We start from the raw sequence: 19,628 nt of genomic DNA on the forward strand, positions 1-19,628 counted from the left end.
TTGAAAACAAAATTTTGTGATAACAAAAAAAACCTACTGAGCAGAAAAGTGAGAAAAAAAAAGAGAACCCATTAGGTGTACAATCCCAGAGCCATGCGTCATACAAAAAGCTTCTAAAAATAAACATCAAACCGCCAGCAAGAAAAGAAAATATACTAAAAGAATTTACAATTAGATCGTGGAAAAATTATATCAATTAACTCAAATGATAATAACGAGCAAATGAGCCCCATCTTTTCTCAAAATCAAATAAAGGTTCAAAGGTTCGACTCCTAATTTTCTCCAAACTGGACATAGCATCACTTGAGAGAACCATTGTGACAAAGTGGGAATATGAGATAGCTACACTGACACATATGTTTTGGTCTTGTTCTATATTGGAATAGTTCTGGAAGTCAGTTTTCTCAACAATTTCTAAAGCACTTAAAATTAATTTACAACCTAATAAATTAACTGTGCTTTTTGGAATAGTTCTTCAAAATATTCATGGTATTTCTGTGTCTGACCAACATATTATTGCATTTGTTACCTTAATAGCTAGGAGGGCCATTTTGTTGAAGTGGAAAGAAAGGTTCAATAGGGGAGCGAGACTCTTTTCTGATTTTGGGCATGGACAACAACATTTTGCTTTTAGGTTTAGTGACTGTATGCTGCCAAAGACCAGACAGATACTTCAGTAGCATATAAGCTGAGACACATATTCTATAGACTAATATCATGGAGGTGATTCATCTGATGCTTCTCTGAATCACATATGACACAATCGATGCAGATAGTCTGATTGCTTTGCAGTAAATTGCTAGTGAGTAGAGCAGAGTTAGTAGTTTGGACAAAGCTTAAAATTTATCAGTTTTTAATTGAGAAGATTTCTGCTCATTCAGTATGGGATGTTGCCAAATAATCTGATAGGTCATGGAGAAGCAGAACTAGTGGAAATATACTCTGTTTTCTTGGGATGGGATGTGGGGATAGGTGTTAAGATCATTTAAATGCTTAAGTATTTTTTTGAATGCTGCTCCCCTCCCATTCCCCTGCTACCCAACTCTTCTGAGGTTTTCTTTTCAGCAGTATTGATGTATGGCTGCTCCACATGTCAGTCAAAATTCTTTTGCAGCAGCTGACAAATTTAAACCAATGTAATTAAATAAATCTAAAATGAGTTCCAGTAATTGTAATCATGAAGCAACATGCAATAAGCAGATCAAAGCAATCTTTTAGATCAGATCAAAGCCATGTACTCCTGCCAGATCTAGTTGTGAATGAATGTTGACAGTTAAACGGCTAATAGAATGAGGAAGCTTCAAGACTTATGATATCTGAGTGTTAAAGACAAGGATAAAATATTCACATAATGTCCATCCAGAAGTGCTAATGAGCTTATCCTTCTTGGCTTTTTTTCTGAGATCCCACCATTTCCACAAATCTGCAGAGAGATAGCAGACAACTGCAGGAAACATAAAGTTGTGGTGGTAGGGGATTTTAATTTTCCATACATTGATTGGGACTCCCATACTGTTAGGGGTCTAGATGGTTTAGAGTTTGTAAAATGTGTTCAGGAAAGTTTTCTAAATCAGTATATAGAGGGACCAACTAGAGGGGATGCAATATTGGATCTCCTGTTAGGAAACGAATTAGGGCAAGTGACAGAAGTCTGTGTAGGGGAGCACTTTGGTTCCAGTGATCATAACGCCATTAGTTTCAATTTGTTCATGGACAAGGATAGATCTGGTCCTAGGGTTGAGGTTCTGAACTGGAAGAAGGCCAAATTTGAAGAAATGAGAAAGGATCTAAAAAGCGTGGATTGGGACAGGTTGTTCTCTGGCAAAGATGTGATTGGTAGGTGGGAAGCCTTCAAAGGGGAAATTTTGAGAGTGCAGAGTTTGTATGTTCCTGTCAGGATTAAAGGCAAATTGAATAGGAATAAGGAACCTTGGTTCTCAAGGGATATTGCAACTCTGATAAAGAAGAAGAGGGAGTTGTATGAAATGTATAGGAAACAGGAGGTAAATCAGGAGCTTGAAGAGTATAAGAAGTGCAAGAAAATACTTAAGAAAGAAATCAAGAGGGCAAAAAGAAGACATGAGGTTGCCTTGGCAGTCAAAGTGAAGGATAATCCAAAGAGCTTTTACAAGTATATTAAGAGCAAAAGGATTGTAAGGGATAAAATTAGTCCTCTTGAAGATCAGAGAGGTCGGCTTTGTGCGGAACCAAAGGAAATGGGGGAGATCTTAAATAGGTTTTTTGCGTCTGTATTTACTAAGGAAGCTGGCATGAAATCTATGGAATTGAGGGAATCAAGTAGTGAGACCATGGCAACTGTACAGATTGAAAAGGAGAAGGTGCTTGCTGTCTTGAGGAAAATTAAAGTGGATAAATCCCCGGGACCTGACAGGGTGTTCCCTCGGACCTTGAAGGAGACTAGTGTTGAAATTGCGGGGGCCCTGGCAGAACTATTTAAAATGTCGCTGTCTACAGGTGAAGTGCCGGAGGATTGGAGAGTTGCTCATGTTGTTCCGTTGTTTAAAAAAGGATCGAAAAGTAATCCAGGAAATTATAGGCCGGTGAGTTTAACGTCAGTAGTAGGTAAGTTATTGGAGGGAGTACTAAGGGACAGAATCTACAAGCATTTGGATAGACAGGGGCTTATTAGGGAGAGTCAACATGGCTTTGTGCGTGGTAGGTCATGTTTGACCAATCTGTTGGAGTTTTTCGAGGAGGTTACCAGGAAAGTGGATGAAGGGAAGGCAGTGGATATTGTCTACATGGACTTCAGTAAGGCCTTTGACAAGGTCCCGCATGGGAGGTTAGTTAGGAAAATTCAGTCGCTAGGTATACATGGAGAGGTGGTAAATTGGATTGGACATTGGCTCGATGGAAGAAGCCAGAGAGTGGTGGTAGAAAATTGCTTCTCTGAGTGGAGGCCTGTGACTAGTGGTGTGCCACAGGGATCAGTGCTGGGTCCATTGTTATTTGTCATCTATATCAATGATCTGGATGATAATGTGGTAAATTGGATCAGCAAGTTTGCTGATGATACAAAGATTGGAGGTGTCGTAGACAGTGAGGAAGATTTTCAGAGCCTGCAGAGGGACTTGGACCAGCTGGAAAAATGGGCTGAAAAATGGCAGATGGAGTTTAATACTGACAAGTGTGAGGTATTGCACGTTGGAAGGACAAACCAACGTAGAACATGCAGGGTTAATGGTAAGGCACTGAGGAGTGCAGTGGAACAGAGGGATCTGGGAATACAGATACAAAATTCCCTAAAAGTGTCGTCACAGGTAGATAGGGTCGTAAAGAGAGCTTTTGGTACATTGGCCTTTATTAATCGAAGTATTGAGTATAAGAGCTGGAATGTTATGATGAGGTTGTATAAGGCATTGGTGAGGCCGAATCTGGAGTATTGTGTTCAGTTTTGGTCACCAAATTACAGGAAGGATATAAATAAGGTTGAAAGAGTGCAGAGAAGGTTTACAAGTATGTTGCCAGGACTTGAGAAACTCAGTTACAGAGAAAGGTTGAATAGGTTAGGACTTTATTCCCTGGAGCGTAAAAGAATGAGGGGAGATTTGATAGAGGTATATAAAATTATGATGGGTATAGATAGAGTGAATGCAAGCAGGCTTTTTCCACTGAGGCAAGGGGAGAAAAAAACCAGAGGACATGGGTTAAGAGTGAGGGGGGGAAAGTTTAAAGGGAACATTAGAGGGGGCTTCTTCACACAGAGAGTGGTGGGAGTATGGAATGAGCTGCCAGATGAGGTGGTAAATGCGGGTTCTTTTTTAACATTTAAGAATAAATTGGACAGATACATGGATGGGAGGTGTATGGAGGGATATGGTCCATGTGCAGGTCAGTGGGACTAGGCAGAAAATGGTTCGGCACAGCCAAGAAGGGCCAAAGGGCCTGTTTCTGTGCTGTAGTTTCTATGGTTTCTATGGTTTCATTCCAGAACCTAATTGAAAGCCAATTACATTAATCCCATGTGGTATCAAAGAAACAACTGAAAACACAGGATATATCATCATTTTAGCTGTTATTGAACCTGGTGGTGTGGAACCTCCACCATGCTTTACAGTAGGGATGGTGTTAGCTGGCTGATGTGCAGTATTAGATTTATGCCACACATACCTCTTAGTGTTGAGGCCAGAAATTTCCACTTGAGTCTCAATTGACCACCTTCTTCCACATCTTTACAGTATTTTCTAAGTGACGCTTTTCAAAGTCTTTACGGGCAAGTATATGTGTTTTCTTAGCCAAGATTTCTTCCATAAATACCTTTTTAGAGATTTTGAAGCCATGAACATTATCTCCAGTTGTAGCCACTGACATCTGCAGCTCACTCAGAGTTACTGTTGGCGTCACAGTGTAGGCACCTCTTAGAAGTGGCATTCTTCTTCGGTGACTATGTATAGAAGACTGGCCTGACCTAGACAGTGTGGCTTTGGTTTAATATTTTTTCCACTTTTTTATGATGGACGGCACTGAGCTCCGAAGTATATTGTGATGGTTTTGTAACCTTCCCTAGGTTTGTGCTTCTCTATTATCATTTCCTTGACTAGTCTTGAAAGCTCTTTTGTCTTCATTTTGGTTTTGTCTGTTGAAAATCTACCATACTATTGGACCTTACAGGGAGTGGGTATATTTATTCAGGTGATCCTCCAATTTTCTACATCAACAAATTAGGTGATTTTGTAAGGTATTAGACAGTATTGTACCTGAGAAAAGTTATCATAGTAATTACAAAGGGAATGAATACTTTTTCAGTCTCATAAGTTTGGTTTTTAATTTCTAGTAAATTGTTGACAGGCTTGGAATTTTTCTTTTGATTTGATATGATACACAATGTTTTGTAGATTAACTTAAAAAAAATCCTTCTGAAAAAAGGATACCAAAATTGTAGTTTTGGTCCAAAGCATAACATAAGCTCTAAAGTTGACTTACATCCTTTATAGAACTAACCTTGGATCATGACTCTACAAGTGAGTTGCTGGTTATTTTTCAGTGTATACCTTGTTCAGGTGACTGTTTGCATGCTGATAACCATACTTAAAGTCAAGAACAAAAGGATATCAAGTATTTTTAATCAGCTGTGGACAGTTCTATCAGTAACTTGGAATTTGACCCACTGAGTATTATTACACTGTCAAACATTCAAAACTGAAAATGTTTTTAGAATTTATTAGAAAATATATGATCATCTATTTAGCAAGTTCTTTTCAAATTCATTTGAAGATCAATGAAATTAAATAATATACTCTTTTACAGAGTGCAAATTCCACTGCACCAATGGCAACTGTCTGAAATTCAGAAATTTGATTTGCAACCAACTAAATGACTGTGGGGATAATAGTGAAGAAGAAAACTGTCCGCTAGTAACTGAACACCCACCTCCAACAATTTTTAACTGTAAGTGTTGAACTTTGCTCCTGCTATATATTATGTTGCCATGAACTGTTGAGAACTATGATTATTTTTTGTTTTTGTTGTCATTGACTTGAGATTTTGAATAGAGCTTGAACTTTTCAGTGTTAACTAATAAAAAGAAACCAAAATATCTTTGAGGTTTGCATGGAAATTTACTTTTCTCACTGATACTATTCACTGCAGTTATGTGTGAGTCCGAATTATGTCATGTCTGTCTACTGCTGACGCTCATGACATCTAAGGTCTCAAGAGGAATATGGTGGGGGAGGGGAAAGATCCACTTGTAGGTAGCAGTGATACAGAAGGGTGAAATAAGAAGTTCCACTGAGGGAGTCTAAATGAAAAAGTTGATTCACAAAGGCGATATCCTCTGATTATCTGCAACTCATGAGAATGGCGTTGAACCAATGAGATCAGAATGTTGAACACGCAATTCAAAGTTTGGTTTGGTTAGAATATATTTCAATTCAAATGCATTGGCAGTTAGAACTGTTCTGTTAGGAAAGCACCTGACTTGAATTGGCCTGGGGCCAGTATCTTGGTGAATATAACAATTGTGGCTGCAGTTAGTGTTTTAAACTGGATTATTGGGGGAGGGTTCAGATAAGAAAAAAATTACAGTATTAGGGAGGAAGGGCAGACCAATAGTGCAGGGTAGAAAAATGAGTAATGATCATCAGAATATGACGGAAATGAATAATATGTTGGTTGTTTGTCATTTTCGACGATGACGTTTGTCTGTGCAGCTCATCAGTTGTGCGTTCTGAGGTGGCTGTGCATTCCGATTCTGGAAAGGCATAAATGTTGATAATAATAGCTGGCTGCAGTTGGAGCAACTGATGTGGCCATTTTTCTCCTCTCTCAAGCAGTGACCAGATCTGCATGGCGACTATTCTTGAAGTAGTTGGAGGCTTGGCTTACCAGAGCACACCATCCAGTCCAGTCCTGAGTACTCCACTCAAGCTGCTTAGGTGCAATGCCAACATGCGCAAGGTAGCTTTTCACACAGTCCTTGGGCCTCTTACAAGGTCGCCTCCCTGTCTTTTCTTCTTTGAGACAGCTCTCTGTATAACAGAAGATTCTGGAATCCTCCATGCATCTAACATGCCCTATCCAGTGAAACTGGGCTTGCAGGATCATTGCCTCTATGCTTGTGCTCTCTGGTGGCATGGTCCTGCCAATGGATGCCCAGGATTGCCCTCAGGCTACACATATGGAAGGGTTCCAGCATTTTAAGGTACCTTCTGTATATGGTCCAGGTTTCACAGCCGTATAGTAGACTGCTAAGGTTGACTGCTTTGTAAACCTTGAGTTTTGTGGCTTTTCAGATGTTATGCTAGTTCAGCCTTGCAAATCTTAGCACTGATTTCTTTCTCTAGGGAGCCATCACTCAAAATAACGCTTTCGAGGTATTTGAACTCCTCAACTATTCTAAGCTGTGTACCTTCGACACAGATGGATGATGCATGGACAGTAAAGATTGGACCAGGCTAGAACAGGACTTCCGTCTTTTGTAGGCTGATGGTGAGGCCAAATGGACATGTGGCTTCTGAAAACCTATCGACAAGTAGCTGGAGATCAGCTTCTGTGTGGGCCATAAATGTACAATTATCAGTGTATAGGGCTTCGCGACTGAGATTAGCGATTGTTTTCCAACGGCCCTCAAGCAACACAAGTCAACAGTGATCTGTCCATCCTGTACCTTATGTATATCTCACATGGTATGACGGTGAATGCATAGTGTAGTATACGTGAGGAACAGATTAAACAGTAGAGACACCAGTATGCACCCTTGTAACTGACATTACAGTGCAAATGTAGTTGAGTAAGAGTAAAGTGGTAAAAAGACAAAATTAAAGGCACTTTGTTTGAACAGATACTGCCTTTGGCATCAGCTTGATGAATTTATTGCACAAGTAGAAGTGATCAGATACACATGGCAGAAATGCGATTGCTAGTTTGCCAAAACTAGGAGGTAAATATTTTGGGGCTTTATGTTCAACAGGATATGTCAAACGTGGATTAAGGTGGGGTAGCTCCGTATAACAAGTAAGATCAATAGTAGGAAATAATCTCATATAAATAACAAGAGAGAGAAGTGAATCATGGAGCTACTGTATAGGCCTGCTAACGGTAGCTACATTAACATTAAGACATGTTATATGAGAAGATAATGAGTACTGTAGTGATGTCAGGTGACTTTAATCTTCCCGCCAATTGGCAAAGGTAACCTTGAGAGCAAGTATGAGGTATGGTGAAACCAGCCAGGGAACAGACTATTTTCAATCTGGCAATGAGATTTACAGGAAGATGTTTCCTGCTTGGCATTGCTGCCTGCCGTACCTCTAACAGTGCCCATAAGTCAGCTGCACAGTCATCAGCCAGGGACCACCATTCACTGATGTTTTGCTCCCTTAGCTCCTGGGACGTCACCCTGCCGACCCCTGCTGCTTTCATTGGGGTTAGTCAGTTCCCCAATTTCTGTCCTTCCTCCTCAGCCGTAGTCAAAAGCTGCCCTTTTCTGCCTCTTCAGCCAACTCACTGGTGGCTCTTCTGAGCCTCACTCCAATCACTGCCATATCACCACTCCTTGAGTGTGGTGAAGAGTCCTGAAGGAGCTCTTGGGCGGGAGCATTCAGCACTTTTACTAGCCTTAACAATTGGGATGAGTTATCATTACGCTGGAGGAAGGCTGCTTCTCACATCCCATCTACAGATCTCTAGGATCTCTGCCAGCTTCTTTAGGGCCTGATGTGTCGCCATCTGTAGCGCCCTTGGGACAGCACAGTCTTGCATCCTGCCAGGATGTCTTGGAGGTTGGCATTGGTGATCATACAGGGAGCAGCTATCCTCACTGCTGAACCAGTGGTGAAGATTTTGGGAGCAGGGCATAGGTTGCCCTGATGAAGAAGCTGAATCTGGCTTGTGGGACCTTCCACAGGTCAGACCAACTAAATGTCCTGTTGATAGTGCTTTCCCATGTTGTCCATCTTCCCTGGCGGCCCTGTCCCACTGCCATCACCCTGTAGCACTCATGCTCTGTCCTTGTCACCTCCTCTATTACCATGACTTTTCTCTCTTTCTTCGAAGCCTTGGACCAGAAGCATGCTGCCTTCCCCCAGCCAAATCCTGCATGTCCAGCCTGGACTCTGCCGTGGTGCAGCCTGTTGATGGTTTGGTCTACTTCATCTTGAACTCTCCATTTACAGTTGGTATGGATTGAGGTATTGGTATTCCTCACCAGCAGGTCAGTAGGCTCACTCAGCTCAACAACCAGTCGGGTTTTCTCCACTTGTACTCCAGCCTAATGGATCTCAGTGGCAGGTGCAACACATTCTTCCTGAAGAGGCCAGTGTCCGAGATCTACCAGGCAGCCCCACCCATTTCCAGATGTACGTGTTGACTATCCCATCCATCCTACCGGCTGTTGATGAGGAGATTTTACACGTTTTTAGAGGCCAGATCACCCTTTGGTACTGTGTGAACCGGTAGCACCACACCTTATACTTTCCAGATAGTTGGCTGTAGTTGATTCTGGCCAGGCTCTCTGTGGGCTATTCCTGTGCTATTTTTCCCATCTGCCTATGAGAGAGCTCTGCGGTGTACTACCTCCCAAGGCTTCGGATGGACTGCCTGCCCAAAAATGGGATTTCCTTGCGCCCTACAACAAAGGTGATATTGTTGCTTCTGATGCCTTTTCGGAGGGATAGGCTTTGCAACTTGGAGGGCTTGATCTTCAACCTTGCCCATGTCACTAGCTTGTTCAGTCTCTTCAACACCTTTCTTGTGCATGGAGCCATCTGAAGCATGCTTGTGACATCATCCATTTTAGCTACTCAGTGAAGGAAGCCTCTGTCCTGACTATAGCTTTATACTTCCAACCACTTCTTTGCTCCAATAAGCATGACCTCAAAGGCTGCGACATACAGGACAGAGAGGTGCATACTTCGGGAGGCTGGCTCCCCATTGTAAAGTCTTGAAAAGAGAAGCCCATCTGGAAGTCACTGAAGTAATCAAAAACTAAGCCTCTAATGCAGTTGGGAATGTAAAAGAAATCCATCACAAAGTTGATGAGGCACAGATCCGTAGGCATTTGCAAAATTCAACCACATGACATGTACGTCACCTTTATCACGCGTGGTTCATTGGATCTGGTCCCATATCAATGATGCATGCTCCACACATCCTTGGAAGCCTGGAACTACTACCTTCTGGCAGCTGGTGTCAATATATCCAATGCTCATGAGGTAGCTAGTCATTCTTTTAGCCACAACTGAGAAGAAGATTTTCTCCTCGACATTCAGTCGTGCAAAGCTGGTTGATAGAACTGGAGCTCTGCCCTGGCGATGAACACAGCTCTTTGCTACTCTGATGGGATGCACTGGTTTTTACAGGCAGTTTTCATTAGATTCCACAGGGTCTTTAGCACATGAGGGCAATTTTTATAGAGATTGTAAGAAATTCCATTCGGCCCTCGTGCTGACACTGACCTTGCCTTTTTGATGACTTCTCTGACTTCACTTAACTTGATGGGGGGGGGGGTGGTGGGCGGGTATCAAACTGGGTGGTTAGAGGAACAGGACATGGAACATACCCTGGTGATCCAAGGGAAGTTTTCCTTGCTGGATCACTGTACTGGACAGAAGTCACCCGTGTAAATACTATATAAGCCTGCTACCAGTAGCTGTACTAACATCAAGATGTGTTATAGGAGGAGATAATGATTACTACAGTGATCTCAGGTGACTTTTTAATCTTCCCATCAAATTGGCAAAGATAACCTTGAGAACAAGAATGAGGTTGTGAAACCAACAAGGGAACAGACTATTTTCAATCTGGTTATTTGTTATGAAACATGAATAGTAATGAAATCATAAAGGATTTCTTGAAAGGGCTGAGGGGATTATAAGGAAGAGATTACAGTTAATTTCATTTAACGTTCATGATATTTTTTGAATGTGGCTGATTTTTTCAAAGTTTCAGATTGACTAATCTAATTATTTTTGAGATTTGTTCTGCATTAATCAATGGAATCTTGTGGAAAAATACCAGAAGAATATAAGTGTAGATGAAGCAAAAGGTGTTTATGATTGCTGGAAACTGTAGACTTTTGTCTCAAAAAAGCATACAAACAAATCCTGAACTAGTCTGAATTTTTTTATTGGTTTTGATTTCATTGTACTTAATATATCTGAAAAGAAATTACTTTTCTAAACGTGAATATGAAGCTAGAAGAAAATATCCTGAACTGAACCAAATGTAAAAGCTGAAAATTTCAAGCTCAAAAATGAAATTGTACTGTTTTGGGGTTTATTGTATATTTGTCATTGCTGATATGCCCTCAATTTGAGATCTATTTATTTCCAGTGTTATGATGATGCTTTGAGCTGAGTTTTTGGATTGTGAAATGGTGGAAATGGCATTGAATTGTCGTTTGTAGAAAACTAAAGTTTATTCTGGTCATGAAAACAGAAGTGTGAATCAAACTTTAGCATTCTTTAATTTCATTAAACACCTTGTTTTGCTCTGAATTGAAGTCAGCATTTTATGTTACTACAAGTTAGCTTATTCAAATAGTATTTTAAATATTGTTCCTGCCTGACAACTTTATTAATGTTTTCAGAAAATCTTTATTTAGCTTTTAAGCTTGTAGTATAATGAAAACTGTTTAAAATGCATTTCTTGTACACCCAAAACACAATATTTGTTGTAGTTTTCAGAGGTAATGTCCTATCAAAAACAGTTTTTTTTTAAATCAAAGTTTTTTGAAGGCAAAAAGACAATGCAAACACTTTTCTATTTTGTATGCAGGCAGTCCTTAGTTTAGGGGATATGCTACTGGGGAACTTGGGCTATATATATATTTTTGTGTATGTTTACCTGCTACCTTATATGTGCCTTGTAATGTATATGACTGTTGGTACTGTGTTTTGCAGCTCGCAAAAGGAGGAACACTGTCTTGTTTCGATGTATTCATGCATGGCTGATTGATAATTAAACTTGAACTTGAATCTGACTTTATGCAAATTCCTCTGTGTCAAGCATGTGTTTGTCTACTGTTCAGACTAGGGAAATAAAGAGTAACCTACTGCAATCTACGAATAATATTGAACCTTTTCTTCTCCCAAACTAGAGATTGAGTTGTATCTGCTTTTTTTCAATAAATCACAAGAGTGAAAAGAACACAGTAGTCACGTGTACAGAAATCTGAGAATGCTCTTAATCCCGTACCTTTATTATCCATGTAAACAAGAAAAATAGAAATAATATCATCTCACAAGAAAATAATTTAAAGCAGCAGACAAAATGTTGCAGGAACTCAGTGGGTTAAGCAGCAACTATGAATAGAAGTGGACAGTTGATGTTTTGGGTTGCGACTCTACCAGGACTGGAAAGAAAGTGGGTAGATAGCCAGGATAAAAGGATAGGGGGAGGGGGTGTGGTAAGAGTTGGTGGGACAAGTGAATCTAGGTGAAAGGGGAAAGATGGCAGGTGGGGGAGGGGGAGAGTAGGAATGATTTAAGAAGATGAGAGGTGATAAGTGGAATTGAGGAAGCTGGAATCTGATAGGAGAGGACAGTGGACCATGAAATAAAGAGGAAGAGGAAAACCAGAAGGAAGAATATGCGGGTGCTGGGCAGGTGTGGAGTGTGAGAGAGTGAAAAAAAGAGTGATGGGGTAAATAAGATGAGGGAAAACAAAGGAAGTTGAGAGAGGAATGGTTACCAGAACTTAAAGAAATAGCTGTTCATGCCATCAGATTGGAGACTCTAATGGTGTTCCTCTAATCTGACTCTAGCCTCAACTTGGCAGCAAAGGAGGTTGTGGACAGATATGTCAGTGTGGGCATGGGAAGTGGAATTAAAATTGCTGGGCACCAGGAGATCTTGCCTGTTATGGTGGATGGAGCGAAGGTGATAATTCTTTAGATCAAACAACAATCAAAAGCGTTTCTTAGAAGTTCTTAGTTTGACAGCAGTTAAAACTAGAATTAGAAGCAGCCGATGATACAAATTCACCAATACAATTAAGAAGGACATTTTAAAATGGAAATACAATTAATCAATTACCTCAAATAAAAGTTGTGGTCAATCAGTTGCCAAGGTATTTTATTTTTCTGTTCATTCATTGTTGTAATATCTGCGTTTATCTTGGTTTTGAGGAAAATTGTTCATTTCTCACATGAAAAATTCCATTTACGGACAATTCTCAGGATTGGAACCTGTGTGTAACCTGAAGACTGCTTGTACTCTTGTCAGTTTTCACATATGTGACAAGGCTGACGTTTTATTATTATATTATTATTATTTGTTACTCCAACTTTACAAAAATTATTACAAAATTTAAATTCTTAAAAAATATTTTATTTTAAAATCAATCTTGCTATGTTAATATTTAGTAAGCTAATTTAAAAATATATTTCTAACAAATGGACATTCTTGTATGTAGTTGTGAAAAGAACAAATGAAGTTAGACTCACTCCTTCAAGTGAGGCTTGAAAATTCTTACATAGCAAGTCCACTTGTGGGAGTGGTGCCTGGTGCCTGGTCTAAATCCTTCACTTCATAGAATCATGGAGTTGTACAACATGAAAACAGGGCTCTCACCACAACTTCTTGTGCCTATCTTCAATTAACTTCATTAAGTCCAAGTTGCTGTAAAGCCAACATCTACCTTCGAGATGCAGACAAGAGATGTAATACAGATGAACAGGATCTTTTTTCTATCCTTCCTCCAAAAAAAATTAAATGTTCCATTTTTCAAGCAAGTGAAAAAGCACACACATATAAGGAATATGCTGTAGCAATTATTTGTGAATTTCACAATCCAAGAAAAAATTACATTCATTTCTTTATGATTCTTTTTCATGATAACTCTCTTGTTCTGTGTTGTACACCATTTGAAATCAGCTATCTCTGTTAACCCCTGGCCCCCATCATAACCCTTCATTAGCTTGGACTGTTTTTGAGTAATTTAACTTGAGAGATAAAGGCTGTCTTCAAACTTAAACGTTGCAATGTGTGATGAACAATGTAGCAGTAGGATTGGTATACACTGGTTTTGAAGTACAAGCAAACAGAAATTAGAGTATGTTGTCAGAGTAGAACACAAAAAAGCCATGATTAGTCTTAGTCAATGTACATTTATCAATAACGTAGTGTTTAATGATTTCGGATGTATATTACAAATAGCATACCTGTACATATTATGGTATTTCACTATTGAGTTTAAATTGGTAACATTTATCAAATTTGACAATGCTACTGGAAAAAATGTTTGCCTACATATTTTGTGGTTTATATTTCCCTGTATCCCTGTTGTTTCTCTTGTACTCCCTGTTTTTTAACACCCCCCCCATTCCCACCAACTTTTAGTCTCTTTTCTTCATCACTTCTCTGTTACTGTCTCCCTATCTTACCTCTGTAACCTCATTCCTTCTCTTCTCCCACCACTCTACATCCTGAACCTTTGCCCCACCCCCTCCCCCAAGTCCCTTTATCCTAACTTATCTCCCCTGTGAGTTCTTGTCAACTCAAATTTCACATAAAGTTTAGGGTATTTAAATTCATCTCAGGTAAACAAAGAAAATACAACAATGATGCCAGGTTATCAGTGAAACTAGTTTCTGTGCTTCCAAACTTCTTGACTGTAGTCCCTCTTAACTTTCTCCAATCTCTGATCTTGTGAGCAATTGTTCATATCCTCTTTGGTTTGGTTTGTCTTTTTAAAAAAAATTTTTTAATAATTTAATTTTTATTGAAATTTATCATCAAACAAAACTTTCCATAAGATGTATTTCAGATACTGTACATATATATCATATAGTCATATTTGTCACAAATCTCCACATAATATTTATTTGAGGTATACACTTATAGAAAGGAGAGGAAAGAAAGAACAATCAAAAGAAGAAAACTATGTACGAAGTAGGAAGTGATTTTTTTTTACAACATATTCATTGACTGGTGAGAATAAAATCAGGCCTATGAGGTGTTAGGTAGTTAAACCATTTTTCCCCAGTATGGATCAAATTGTTCCAACTTGTGATTAACAGATGCTGTTATCTTCTCCATTTTGTAAATGTCCATTGTAATTTCCATCCATACATTTAAAGTTGGGCTGTCCTGTGATAACCATTTCCTGATAAGAGTCTTTTTACCAGCCACCAGCAGTATATTCATTAAATATTTATCTCTTTTCAACCATTCTTGAGGTATATACCCAAACTATATGGTCTTACTTTCTAAGGGTATTTCACATTTAAAGATGTCTTGTCGGACATTGTGTATCCCATTCCAATAGTCTTTGATAACGGGGCATTCCCAGAAAATATGATAGTGGTTTGCATTTTGATTTCCACAATTTCTCCAGCAAACAGGGAGGTTACTATCATAATGGGATTTCTGAGAGGGTGTAATAAAATATCTTATCAAGTTTTTCCACCTGAACTCCCTCCATTTTTGTGAACTGGTACACTTCCATTGATACCTCCATATTATTGTCCTCTTTCCTTCTCCCATTTTGTTTTAATGTATGAAGTAGAATGTGTTTTAAGATTTGACAAACCCTTATACACGCTTGAAATTATTCTACTACCGTTGTCTGAATTATATGCTTTTCTAAATAGCTCTATCAAACATGTACTTGCCTTGGTTACATTTTTAACTGTACTATTAACATACTGTCGCATCTGTACATATTGATAAAAGTGTTGCTTTTCTAATAAGTGTTTCTCTTTGAGCATTTCAAAACTGAGCAGTGTTCCTTCTTTCATTATATTGCAAAGAACTGTTATTCCTTTAGCTGTCCAGTCCCTAAATCTAGCATCCAGTTTGTTCGGCGTAAAATCCGAGTCAAATGCACACCATTTAAGAATTGTAATGTCTCTCTCTCTAGCTTATATTACAGTTTTCCATATTTTAAGAGTCCATTTCACCCATGGGTTATCAATAGTATTTATGTAACTTTGTAGGTTGTTATCAGCCAAAATTGCCTGAATGGGGATGGAAAGTATCCTCTCCTCAATGTTTTTCTATTGAGTGTCATATGATGGGTTGCACCAGCATATCACAGCTCTCAACTGTGCTACAAAATAGTAATCTCTGAGAGAAGGTAGGCCCCATCCCCCCTTTTCCTTGGCTAATTGCAAAGTTTTGAGATGAACTCTAGGCCTTTTACCTTGCCATTTATATCTTGATAGCATCTTGTTCCATTCATTGAATTGATTTTGGTTAATCTCTACTGGTAGGGTCTGAAAGAGATATAGTAGTCTGGGCAGTATATTCATTTTAATAGATTCAATCCTTGAACTGAGACCACGAAAAGGAATTAGGTTCCATCTTGTTATATCTTCCTTAATTTTTTTATATATAGGCTGATAATTGCATTCTGATAATTTTGCTAAATCTTTTGGGTTTGGTTTGTCTTAACACAATCAGTTGTCCTTTTATTATTTAGAATTACTGCAAAGAAGGTGCACTTAATGGAAACATTTTTTATAAATTGTTTCAGTTCTGATGCATCTCTTTAAATAGTAACAAAATCAAAGATCCTGATTACAGTGAACAAAAACACATGTATGGTCACCCAGATACTGGTTGAGAACTTTTTAACTCTTAGTTGGCTGAAGTTTGCATCCTGCCGCACAGTTAAAATTTTGCAGCTATTCATAAGCAGAGTCTTGTGGAGCAGAAATGATTTGATTTCATTGATTTAAAGGACATTTGACGGGTACATAGATAGGGAAGGGTCAGAAGCATATGGGCCAAATCCAGGCAGATGACACTAGCATAGTTTTTTTTGAGTGGTATGGTATGGACTATATGGGTTGAAATGCCTGTTTCTACGTTGTTTTACTCTATTGACTCTAAAACGATCAAGAAATGTTTGTTCAGTACTACTACCCTCACCTTTTAAGTATGGTACTTTTAAACTGAATCTTTGCCGTTCAGCTGACATCACATATTCTTAACCCTATGCTATGATGTTTTACACTTAGATACAATTACTTACAGCCAATTTTACTTCACATCATTATTTACTGGCAAAACATTTCATATTTTAGGTACTAATTGGTCAGAGTCATAACAGACCTACAGCATGGAAACAGGCCTCTTGGCATGTCAAGTCCATGCTGACCATCAACAATCAATTTTTTATTGCACCCACATTCTTCTGTTGATTAATTTCCTATATATTTTGTATTAATCTTAAGAGTTTATATTCTGTGCCCAGTCCTAGAATTTCCTCTCATAATCTAATCCAACTTGTTATGAGGGTTGTGGTATCCTGTTGTATCCAAAAAATTGTGTTGTATTTAGTCGTTCATGCTTTTCATCTGATGGTCATCATAGTTTGACCACCCCCATACCTATGGCTAACTTATCAGAAATTAGCTTCAAGCTGTAATGACCCAGCCCAGTTAATTTAGCTTAAATAATGATCCCTCAGTTGCAGGGTTCACCATTATTTTATTACACCCATCAAGTACACTGTAAGGAATTTGTACAGTATGTTCTTCCTATAATCACATGGGTTTCCTCTGGGTGCTCCAGTTTCCTCCCACATTTCAAAAACATAGTTTAGTTAGTCACATGGGTGTAATTGGGTTGCTTAGGCTCGCTCATTGGCCAGGAAAGACCTGAAACGGTGCTGTTTCTCTAAAGAACATGACTTTATGATTTAATAGTATTTCAGCTTGATTTTTGTGGATGGTGGCTGATGGGCAGCTTATGGGAAATGTCCAAATTTTTTGAAGGACTTAATAAACATCCCAGTGAATGCAATCTTTGGTCATCATCCACTTACAGTAACAGTTCCAACCTAAAATATACTTATTTTAGAACTCAAAAAGCGGTAGTAGCTGTGTTGTTGCAATAATGAAATTCAGTTAGCAATTTAGTAACTTAATCAAACAACAGACTGCTGAAAGATCTCAACAGGTCAGGTACTAACTGTAAAGGGAAATTGGAAGTTAACATTTTGGGTCAATAAGATACTATTAATAGAGGGGAGCTGATCCACCCTCTACTCAAGGAAGAAGTGAACTCTCAAACCAGCCTGATGTTGGATGGAGGTGTAAAAGGGAATGAACTTGTTGGGTCCAGAGAATTTGAAATAGCCAAGGTGGCAGAGGGTATCAGTGGTGTTGCAGATATAAGTAGAAAGTAACTTGGTGAGAGATGAAAAGATAGAATCAAGGTGGGAAGAACTAAGTTCTGAGTTTACTATTTGAGCCTTGTTTGGATTAATTTTAGGGCTTGCCTGTGTAACCATTGTAAGAGTTAATTTAAAATCTACAGGTGTTCAGGTATGATAAAGGTGGCCAATAGGGGGTCATACACATAATATAGCATCAAGTAGGTCAGCGAAAGGCTTCAGAGCAGCCTATATTCTAGTATGAAAGATTATTGATAAGTTTCAAAATCCTTGTGCTTAGCAGTTACAGGTGAAATGGTGCCCTCAGAACATTAAGTCAAACTACTATTTAAATTTGCCAACAATGAAAGAACCTTCTTAATGATAGATGCTTATTTTGCAGTGATCATCATAGTTAACAGATCAGCTTAGCTTAGCAGGTAAGTTACTTGTGAAGGTTTCCATGGTTAAAACATCCTGTTTGACTGATAAATACCAGTACCCTATAAAGCTCTCATTATGTTTTGTTTCATGGGGCTGTGTGGTGCTGTACTAATCGGTTCCATCCTTTGCATTCTACCACATTTTCTTGAAAGGCCTACTTTTGCCATTGAGTTAGTGACAAAACATCTGGCAGTTTGTGATTGAACAATTGGAACAGTGAGTCCCTTTGTCATGTAACCTGAATGCACATGTTACTTCGTTTGCAAATACATTCCTGGATGCATTCAATATAGATAGCTCCCGTGTAACAACCGTTTGGGTTATGGAAATTTGCACTTACAGAATTCTTAGATCATGACCCATGTATCCAATATAAGGAGTAAAATATACTCTTTTAGTGTTTATTGGTGTTTGTGTGGAGAGGGGGAAAGGGGTGATATTAAATTGGAATTGAATACAAAATGAAAAATCTTTGACTCATAGAGATACTGAATTCTAAATTGTATCCACATCGTGAGTTTTAAAAATTCTTCTTGTTCTAAAATGTCTTTAAAATACACATGCACTTGTATCTTCTGCCTCTCAGTTTGAATCACTTTCCCCTGGTATGAACCATGGCTAATAGAGCAATTTCTGTTAATTTACCATGTCGTAAGCATCTTGGTCTTGTCTACTACTAATAAACTTCATCACAACCTTCTTTGCTTTGTGGAAGACAATCCCACCTTTTCTAGCCTAACCTTGTAGCTGAATGCTTCACCCCTTAAGTTATTCTTGAAATCCAGGACTAATCAGAATTTTATGTATTAGGCAAATTTATGGGTTTAAGATTTAGATTACTAATAGGTGGAACAAACTTGAGATCTTAACTGGATTTATATTCCTATTCCAAACATTTCTTGGTTGCCCAGGGGTAGACTGCCACAGTATGATTTAGTTTTAAACTGTAGAAACTCTCACATAATCATAGTAGATTTGCTCTGTAGTCAGAAAAGTATTGGTTAAAATCTCATTTCAGTGATTTGAACATATGATTGAGTCTAGTTCAGGACTGAGTATGTCAGGTGCTGTTGACCTGTTGTCTTATAAACTCAGCTCCCAAAAATCACTCTTATGTGGATGTAAGAGATCTTGTGGCACTTCTTGAAGAAGAAATCATTAACATAAAAATGCCCTTTAGATCATATTTATGTAATATCTGGGATGAGCACTTGTATTGTCAAGTCACAGAGAACTATGGAGCAAGGGTTGGTAAGTGGGATTAGTTTAGATAGGTATTTGATGGTAGCTATTGATGTGATAGGCTGAAGATTCTTTTTCTGTGTTGTATGACTTCATAACAGTTGGCTATTATTTCTGTTTAGTGCCTATACTACCATTTAAAACTTTGTTATTGACAGTGAAGATCTTCCATGCAGTTGTGAAAGATATTTTGCATAACAATTCTTTGATATCAAAGTTGTAGTTAATATTTTATCGGCCCTACAGTCTGGTTTTGAAAAATGAGAAAACTAGTTGAATAAATTTGGTTGGATTCTGCTTAGTATGTAGTGGCTTGGGTAGAAGGGAAATTTATAAAGTTTATGAAATATTTGGCTGTCTGCTGCAGATGTTAATGA

The 19,628-nt window shown here is 38.6% G+C and overlaps 1 protein-coding gene across 3 annotated transcripts in view; it reads left to right on the forward strand.

The window, feature by feature from the left end:
• The window catches only part of ldlrad4a (low density lipoprotein receptor class A domain containing 4a), a 288,649-nt gene that overhangs the window by 59,071 nt on the left and 209,950 nt on the right, over positions 1–19,628 (forward strand). For all 3 annotated transcript variants that reach the window (XM_072258512.1, XM_072258507.1, XM_072258530.1), the window contains one exon: positions 5,269–5,409. In XM_072258512.1, coding sequence (XP_072114613.1) covers positions 5,269–5,409 — 141 coding nt within the window. The remainder of the gene's footprint in view (positions 1–5,268; positions 5,410–19,628) is intronic.

Source organism: Mobula birostris, chromosome 1 (genome assembly GCF_030028105.1).
Source record: "Mobula birostris isolate sMobBir1 chromosome 1, sMobBir1.hap1, whole genome shotgun sequence".
Taxonomy (NCBI): domain Eukaryota; kingdom Metazoa; phylum Chordata; class Chondrichthyes; order Myliobatiformes; family Myliobatidae; genus Mobula; species Mobula birostris.